The 9,862-nt window shown below is 40.9% G+C and overlaps 1 protein-coding gene across 1 annotated transcript; it reads right to left on the bottom strand.

Annotated features, from left to right (window-relative positions):
- Positions 1-178: 178 nt before the first annotated feature.
- Positions 179-9,631, bottom strand: ZNF608 (zinc finger protein 608; the record flags this gene model as incomplete). The annotated part of the gene is made up of 7 exons (XM_009871587.1): positions 179-224; positions 1,241-1,322; positions 2,607-2,760; positions 3,664-3,836; positions 4,397-4,814; positions 6,620-9,071; positions 9,544-9,631. Coding segments are annotated over 7 exons (3,374 nt in total), but the record flags the coding sequence as incomplete, so codon positions are not given.
- Between the last annotated feature and the right edge of the window lie 231 nt (positions 9,632-9,862).

The following is a 9,862-nucleotide window of genomic DNA, read 5'->3' as shown; positions in this document are numbered from 1 at the left end:
GTATATATATATATATACGCATATATATATATAAAAACAGAAGTCTAATTACAGCAACATTTGTTACTCTGTGATAAAATCTGCAATTTACAAAAATGAAATGACTGGTTTTTGCCTGCCATTAAGGCATTTCAAATTAACACCATGGAACTGATGTCTGTAATAAAGCGCTTCCTCATGTGATCCAGTCACATGACAATGTACATCCCCAAAGTCATCATTCTCTGAAAAGAGAAAGAAGAATGTTTTAGTATGCAGTATCCTTTTCTCTTAGGCTTCTTCTGCACCTCGCATACACAAAATGAAATCTGCACAGTACTCTCAACCCCCAGAAGGAAAGACAGTGAGCCATGTCCAAGTCCCTGCCCGGCCAGAAACAACATGCTAACAAGTAACCTGTGCCAGGATTTATCTTCTGGGTTCTGACACCCTAGAATCCATCAACTCTTCCAGGGCTACAAACCTTTCTCTCTCAATAAGAACATCATGCAGTCATTTGTTTTCAGGGTCAGCTTTCAGGAAGACATTCATATCCATGGAACGTTACAGTACTATTCATTACTTTAAACTCTGCCTTAATGTGGCAGCGATGAAGGAAACTCTAACGTTAAGGATGCTCCAGGTTTTTCACTTGAGATGGGATCACTATAACATAGAAGAGTGTCCTTCCTCTTGAAGAGCAAGGATGATCTTTGAAGAGTACATTCTACTGAAAATCCAGTAAATGAGAGGCAAATGCATGGAATAGGCAGGTAACTTAAATACGATGTCACCTCTAGGTAGACAGCCAAGTGAATGTCTCTGAAAGCAAAATCAGCAAACCAGGTAGACTTGCAGAATAGATAAAATCTTGAGCTTTCTTTAAGCTTTCCTCATGCAGTATATGGATCTAACTGAACATGAACTTTAAACTCCTTTTATAAGAAATCTGGAACTTAAATTATATTTCATAATCACTTGTTTTATCTTAATAGCAAACTTTAAACAGTCTATGGAAAATTTCAGGAGACAGACTACGTGTTCCTTCTTAATGATCTGTGTTACAGTTAAAGGACACAACTAAGGACAAAATGTCACCTTTACAAGAATAATATGACAATTAAACCCAGGCTCCAAGTTTTTCTTCATCCTTAAAAACTGTGTCATACGAGGAACTGCAGACCAATAGGCAACAAAATCTATTATTTGCTTTGTCCTCTTTATGTTAACATACGTAATTTAAGATTTACTGGCTATTTACCTTCTTTGTGCAGGAAACATACCAGATGCAGATGCCTGTGCAGCCACCTGCTGAGTGGCAACAAGGGCAGCAGAGGTCAATCCTGAGGGAAAGAAGAAAGGAAGGAATGTTGTACACTTCTGGTTTAAATGGAATTGTGCTCAGAGCAATCCTAGGAAGCATCTCAAAGGCAAAGACAAAAAGCCCCACCACCAGAAAATGCTGGGTTTTAAATGCTACATAAATGGCAAGTATTTAAAGCAAAGGTGTCAATACAGTCTGCCCAGTATGACCAATATGCCTTCATATAGTGAACTGAATTGTCCTTGATAGGTGTTTTACAAGAAAATACAGCATTCCTACTTATTGTATTCAGTAAGTAATTCCTACTTATTGTATTCAGTACTTTCCAACTACTGCACCGCATGATGCTAAGTGGTTTGCATGGGTTACTGAACAGGAAGCCCAGTAGAAATGATAGGTACCAGGAAACAACAAGAATCCAAAGTCACAGTGAATTACAGAAACAACATGCCAGCTGCTCAGAATACATTACTTTCATAATAACTTATTGTTTTTACAGTTTTTCTACTGAACAAGTACAATGCACCCCAAAAGGCATATGGATATAACTGAATCAGACTGAGAAATGTCAAGATTTTTACACAGGAAAAATAACTGCTGAGGTACTAAGTGAATGTAATGAATTAATGTAATTTAGCCACCAATTGTGATAGCATGTACTTTGCTGCATGGGAAGAAATCTCCTTTCAATTTAGCTGCAGTCCAGGGTTAGAAAGAACAGTGAAAGACTGGTATAAAACCTACAGAGAATGAATAGTATCTTACCATGCTGCTTTTCCCCTGACTTTAACTTTGTGCATTGCATCTGGCAAAATACAAAGTCTTCTTTCAGATGGACAAATTATAATAAGCTCAAACCCTTGTGACTGCAATGCCTTGTACATAAAATATGTTTGGTATAAAAAGCTTTTCTGTCTTTGCTACACTTTGTCCATTGCTTACACAACCCTAATTACACAAAGAGGAGGTTGTTTGGTTTGAGTTTTTACTGCCTTTCAACTGGTTAACGTCAGTTTGCAGTAGGAATCAAAACAATTATGTGAATGACAGCCTAACTGGTACATCTTTAATAATGCTCTAACACTCAGTTTTGGAAGCAAAACTTGGTATTTCTGAGGCATGAAGCTATTTATTTGCTGTTAGTCCATGATGTGAATTTTCAAGCCTACTTCCTAAATGTAATGAACTTCTGATTTAACAAGTGGATCTCTACTCAAAACGCTTCATCATGTAGGCAGGACTTTCAGTGTCAGGGTAACGACTGCATGAGGCAAGCTAATCCCAGCACTGGAAATCTGCTCACCTTGAAATGGATCATATTGTCCAGGTATAAGCGGGTAGCCCATTCCAACATGTGTGTGATGGTGTGTATGGAGATGCCGCTGGCTAAAAGGAGAATGACGGTCTCGTTCCCTTTCTGCTTCCCGTTCACGCTCGGCTGCTGATTTTTCCACAGGCTAGTATCAGAAAGTGAAAAGAAAAATGTGAGAATTTTGAAAGGGATGAAATCACAATAAAACGCACTTCTCATTTACTCAGCAACAACCTTCTGAGTTGGAGTGATGAAGTTGTTTTTTTTTCTGAAGAAGTACCTCTACTGGATTATTTGTTCTTGATTCTAATCTCAAGTTGATATACCTCATTAATGGAAGATTTTTCAAGGCACAGACATTTTGACGCAACACACTGCAACCTGAAGCCATCATGATGACTTCTAGTTTTGTTGTCCCTTATGCTTGGCTGACTTGCCAATGCCTGGACAACCTAGTTGCTGAAAGCTGATATAAATGAATCCTCAGCTCTCTTTAACGCACTGTGGGGATCAAGCTTGCCTGAACAGCAAGAAAGCTCTTTTAAAAATAGGTTCAGTGACTCACACACAATTAAAACTAGCACCAACTTATGTGCAAGTAAATTAACACTGTTTGATTCAATGTGGAAATCTTCAGAGATGCAGGCCAGTTATCTGCTATTTGGAAGATGTGGCTACTTGGCAAATACAGGGAGGGGATATTACCAAATCCTCCAACCCAACTTCTCATTTCATTATCTGCTTCCAAACAGGAGCTTTCCATACCACTGCAATAAACTGTACACCAGGAGATATCTCTGAATCTATGTTTCTATGTGAATCCATTCATTTAAGATAGGAAGACTCTGAGCACAGAACCGTGTTATATGTATCGCTTCCAGTTTACGCCACGGAAGCATCCTGACTATAAATGGCTTTTATTTTAAGCAGTACTATGAAGAAGAATCATGCACTCAGAGCTTGATGACAGATTGTGTGCTGCTTAAAATGATATCCTCTACCACTCCCTATACGAACCACTCTTCTATAATAACAGATGAAGCCTTACAACAGGTGACTTGCTGCGATACTGGTTGGCATGCTGCTGGAGCAGATCCAGTGCTTTGGACTCAGTGGTTGATTTTGCATTGAGGCTCGGGCTGGTATTGACTTTCTCCGCCTCTTCTCTCCCTGACATCTTCCCATAAACCGGATAATGAAATCCTGGAGAGAGATAGGCCCCTGCAGGTAAATAATAAATACCACATCAAGTGACTGTTTTTACATTTTGGTTTTATCAAGGTGGGAGGAGGGGATGCCAGGACAGAAGATAAGATCAAAAATGGACCATGTGACTATCAAACGGCATCTTTGCTCTTCAATTTCTTCACCTAATTTACTCTGATGAATGGAGGTTATAAAGAGGGTTGAGTTGATAGCCGTTTCAGACATTTATGGGTCCTCTTTAAATGAAAGGAATAGTAACTATAATGGTTCTGACAGTAAGTGCTTAGAATATTTTTATAGGCAATAAACTATCTGTCAGTCTAACAGCAATAGCAGACTGTCAAGGGTTGAGAAAACTGTAGCTGGGAACTGTGATGATTCATAAAAGGAACATCTTGCATTAAATCAATTTCATCTAAAGAACTTTCCCTAGTGGAAGCACAAGCAAAACAAATGTCATCCATGAAGTTTCTAATTTAGCCTGGCTACTAACAGAAATGCTAAAGAGCAGGCTTTACTGCAGTTCAAAGGTGTAAATCTTAACTAGTGTGCAAGTCAAATTTCAGAATACATACCAGGATAGCTGTGCATTAGGACAGGAGAGACTGCGCGATAGGCTGGATGGTTGGGATCGTACATCTGTGGATAAGGATAAGCATGCAAGTACTGGATATATGACTGATGCTGACTCATTGGTGAGGAAACTGCTACTCTAGCACCCCGAGAGTCCTTCCAATTTACAGGAGTCTTTCGATCATCATTTTTTATCTTGCTCTCATCCACTGATTGAGAATCAGAACGCTTGACCTCCTTAGGCTCCTCTTTAATGCTTGCTAATGAGACAGGAAGGTTAGGCAGGGAACTTTCCTTGTTAGGTGTTTTTCTAGGGCTGTCATCTTTTAACTTTTTCTCACGATCAAGTTCTTCTGCTTTTTGCTGATCAAGGTATTTGGGCTGATAGACATAATGATGCCATGTTCGTGAATCTGGATCCTAATACGGAGGAGAAAAAGAATTTTGTTCTGAACTTACACATTGAAATAAGATCTTTATTGATATTTCCCATACTTCAGTTAATGTATTTTTAATAGCTGTTTTAATAACATATCCCTATTATATAGAAGTGTACAGAGTGCCTTGAGCTCCAAGTCAAACCAATATTCCCATGAAGGAGCAAAAGATTATTATAAAAATTTAATTCAACTGCTTCATCTTATATCCTTCTTCATGCCTTTAACTAGTTTAATCATGAAATACATATGCATTGTATCAAAGTTCTGAGATCACACTATTCATAAAACATTTTAATTACAGGCCACAGAGAGATTTTCCCACTCGAGAGCAAAAAAATACCTGTGAACCACAAAATTAAAGCTGGTTAATGATATGCCACGGTACTTAGATTACCTGGAACAATGAATCTGAAAAACTGATCTAGCTAGAAAATGCTAATGCTGTCTCTGATATTCCAAATAATCAGGAATCAGTGGAAGTCAGATATTAAGGCAGACTTTTTCAGCTGACAGTCTTATTTCAAGTTTGCAAATTATACAGGGCTAAGTATTTACAGGATCAGGACCACATGGTTTAAAGAACATGTACAGGACATCATAAATACATTTTTCATAATATATTACATAGATGCCACAGTTTAAACCCATCCGCCAGACAAACATCACCAGTCAAGCCAGGACAACAGACCAGTTTGTAAACGCATTCCAGGATGAGGTAGGTGAGATCTTCACAAGACTGAGCAGTCACAGGAAAGCTTTTTTTTTTTTTTTTTTTTAACAGGATACTCAAGAGCTAGCTGTAAACACTGTCTCCAACTGACACACATTTATGCACATGCGACAGAAACATAAGCACGCAGCTAGACAGTTGGACAGTCTGGTTCAAACATTCATGTGAATCAGTAGAAATCTTCTCCTACTCAGGGCTGTACCACCCCACTTCCTTTACTGCTCCCTAACTCCCACTCACCTGACCCCACCATACCTTGAAAGACAGCCCATAAGGGTGAAATCTGGGATGTACCGTACACCACAACATGAAAGCATCAAGCATTGAGGCTCTGTTTCAGAGCACAGAGACAAGTCACGTTGGCTCGAATGAAGGCAATGGGACATCCAGGAAGGTCAGCACGAAGCCAGTGGATGAAATTCTGGTTCCACTGAAGTCAATGGCAAAACTATCACTGACTTCAATGGAGAGAGGATTTCATCCATTGTGTAGGTCTGTAGGGGCTTGAGGTTCGTAGAGGAGAGAGGGGGAACTTAACTGCTTCAAAAAGGTCACCTTGGGTTAAGATAAAGAGCTGAGCTTCAAGCCAACTCTTCAAAGAAACAGCTCACCCATCTTTAGTAAATGCCAACTGTCATTTAACAAAAAAACCACTTCAAACCATGCTTCAAATCTACTTTAAGTCCTCTCACAATGAAAGCTACTTACTTTTGCTTGAAATTTCTCATTTCTGAACTAAGCAAATTGCTTAGAATTTACATCTAAAAGAGAAATCTAATTGTATTTTATTCATGCATGTAATTTAAAATAGTCTATTCAGGTCTCAAGCTTGGGTTCTGTCACCACCTTGCTAGATTTTTTTCTTTTCTTTTCAAACAGCTCTAACTGAAAGGTCTATTGGTCTATTCAGAGACTACAGTACTATCCAGCATGAAAAAAGGATGGCAGAGCTTGTTTGGCTGCAAAGGCAGAAAAATATAGCAGAATCAGGGACAAAATTTCACATCACTTAAGAATAAATCAAGAAACTCTTGTTCCATTTCCTGTGATCTCACCTGCTTAAATCTTGAGGTTGGATCAACTCCTGTTTGCTTCATGGAGTCCATAACAGATTTCATCTCCACAGCCTCCTTTATAAGCTGGTGGTTTTCCATTTGCTTGGCTTTGAAACTGTCAGACTGAAGCTGCTGTTGGTGATTGGAAAGGATCTGTGACTTGCTTGTCTCCTCACCTTTGTTAGGGACTGACGACCCTATTTTAGTGTTATTTTTGCTGGACTCTGGAGTTGAAGGGGCCTTTGAAATAGTGGCAGATGGAATATTCTTCTGCTTGTTGTCATCCTTCCCGATCTCCTTCAAGGGAGGGTCATTCTTCCTTTCACAGTCCCTCCCAGTTTGTGCCATTTTCTGTTCTGCTAGTCTCTGGTCCTCATAGTATTTTTCATACTGCTGCCTGTACGCAGGGTTAGAGGCCATTAAGGACTTTTGGTCCATATACAGCCCATAGGCATACTGTCCATAATAAAGTGACTGAGCAAGTGCAGGGTGTCTTTGCGTTATTACTGACTGATGTTGTGGCTGCAAATTAGAGGAAGTGCTTTCGCTTTTCTTGGCATCTGACGGCTCTGCCTTCTCTTTCTTCTCTGCCTCTTCCTCAGCCTCTTTTTTGATCTTCAGTCCCTGTGGGGTACTGCTATTCCCAGCTGCTGGGGCACTGACCTGTCCAGAGTGCATGTAACTTGGGGAATAATAAGGATCGTAGCCATGGTAATAGGGAGAATGGGACTCTTTCGCTTGAGCTGAATGTGCTGTGGTTGAAGAATGCCCTTTTACAACACTGTCCTTATTAGAAATAATATCCGATGGAGAGCTGGCCTTTGACCTCATGCCCTCTGACCTGCTGTCAGAGCCACCATCATCAGCTGCATCAGAAATATCTGAGTAAGCAGGGCTGTTGGTTTTAGCAGCTGCACTATCTGCACCATTTTGTGTCAACACGTGCAGTGGCGCCATGGCAGATTGTCCATTCACCAAAGTGCTGCACTCCATCCTGGAGGCACTCCCTATGGATGGGCTGGGTGCATTGTCTGTGAACGTGTAAACCTTATCAGCTTCAGCCTTAATACTTGCCATCCTGCTCTCTTGAGACTCTGACAGTCCATTAGCTAGCACTTCATTCTTGTTGAGATGGTCCTTTAAAAAATGTCCAGATAGGTCTTTCCCAGACCCTTTTGAATCCTCCAGCTTTCCCAGCTTAGAATCCATCTTGGGGCTTCCTGTCTCTTTGCTTTCTTTGTCCTTCAGCTTTCGCTTCTCCTTTTTCTTTTTGTCTTTGAGTGATGTGAGAGCTGGGTTTACAGTGCTTGGCTCTCCCATAATTGTGGGCTTTGGTTGAATAGGTTTTAGAGGAGGGCTCTTTGGTGTAGCCTGAACAATAGTAGTTGTTAGAGAGGGCAGTCCCGGTATTGTCCCTGTAGTGGTGGTTGTGAAGGCTGTAGTAGGTATAGCTATTAACTGGGGAGGAGTCGGTGCTGGAGCTGGGGCAATGGGCCTGGCTGTTTTCAGTTTGGAAAGGTTTTTATCCACTTTGCAATTATTTGATTTCTTGCCTTTATCACCCAAGCTCTTCTTGTCTATTAACCCTTCAGCCTCCAATTTTGGCATCTCGGTTTGCAGATTGCCATCTGCTACCAAGCAATTATCCAATGTGGCTGCCATATTAGAAATTACTGGAAGGCTGTTCAATTCACTGTTCAGACCCTTCTTCTTGCCAGAATTCTTGCCAGTTTTGGAACTGATAGCTGAACCAGGGCCATTGCTTGTCAGTTCCCTTTTTCCCTTGGGGGTCCCTGGGGTAGTGATAGAGGAAGGAGATGTAGGTGCTTTCAGTGGATCAAAGCCTGACAAATTTGTGCTTGGCTCACTGCATTCAAGTGCCACATTATTCAATGCTTCCTCACAGTCTGAAATTTTGTCTTCACTGTCAGGCTCAAACTCCAGTTTGTTTTCTGGGTCTAAATGTGCATGAGCCTGATGGTATCGCAGTCCATTAATGTGCTTGTACTTCTTGTTGCAGTTGGGGTGGGGACAGTCAATCAGCACTGGAGAAGAGCAGCCTTGGTCCAAAAAAGTAGTCTCGGGTTTCCCCTGTGGGGTTGTGGGAGTGCTTCGAGAGTTAGTACGAACACGTTTTCCAGATTTATTGTCCTCTGAACTAGAGTTCAAATCTAGCTCCATCGGAGGCTTAGTTTTCCTCTTGTTTGTGGATGAGGGGCTGGCTTTGACTTCATCCATGGCACAGTTTGGGGGTGTCCTGCGCCCACTTGAGTTAAGACTGCCCCTCCTCCCCTTCCCATTGGCACCACCTCGATTCTTATTCTGAAGTCCTCTGGACTCTGCAAAACTCGCATCATTCCCAGGTACAGCTGCAGCTGCGGTGGACCTTGCGCGCTTTCCCCTGCCCCGTCCTCCACGCATTTCCAAGTCGCTTGTTGGCGATTCGCAAAACCTATATAAACAAGAGCAGATTTCATCAGCAGGAGCTGTGAACTGAATGAATACCCAAACACCACCACTTCCTGTTACAGACCTTCATACATGTCAAAGAAAAGAGGTCCTTCTGCCAAATGAGAATGTTACAGTCTCAAAGGGAAAGTCATTGAAAAGGGACAAAAATGGTAAGAACAAGACCACCTAATTAGAACAATGGAGAGGAAAAACTGCTAAACTCACAGAAACGCATTTTAAATTTAATTCTCTCTGACTGAATCCCCTGTATTTCCCATTCTCTCTCAAAAATACAGAAAAAAAGAAATAAAACTTCCCATCCCAGATTTCAGTGTGGAACAGAAAATCACTTGTTTCACAGGTGCATGTTTTCAATTATAGCCAGTTGGTTTTTATTATTCTTTGTACAGCCTTGTGACAGAGATTGGGGGTGAAAATACAGCAGAGAAAAAAGACTCAGAATGATTGCCTACCTAGGAGGGGCCCAGTCATGCTTTGTGCAATCCAGCAGTGTTCCCACATAAGTCTTGTTCCTCCATGTAACATTTACCACTAGGACACCTGCCAGCGGGAGAAAAACAAAGTATTATCACAGTCAGAACAATAACTTGAGCAGGCTTTTTGTTTTGCTCTTCTTTCATTTTTTTTTCTCTTTCCCCACAAAGTGAGAGCTTTATTCTAATTTGCTTTCAAATGCTGTGGTCTATACTCTTCCTCTTTTCTGGTTTCAGTGACCTCAAGTTAAAACCCACAGGAAAGACAGCAAATGACAAAGAATAAGAGCGCGTGCGT

The sequence above is a fragment of the Apaloderma vittatum genome, unplaced genomic scaffold (genome assembly GCF_000703405.1).
Source record: "Apaloderma vittatum isolate BGI_N311 unplaced genomic scaffold, ASM70340v1 scaffold42786, whole genome shotgun sequence".
Classification (NCBI taxonomy): domain Eukaryota; kingdom Metazoa; phylum Chordata; class Aves; order Trogoniformes; family Trogonidae; genus Apaloderma; species Apaloderma vittatum.
This window is presented reverse-complemented; position numbering and strand designations above follow the sequence as displayed.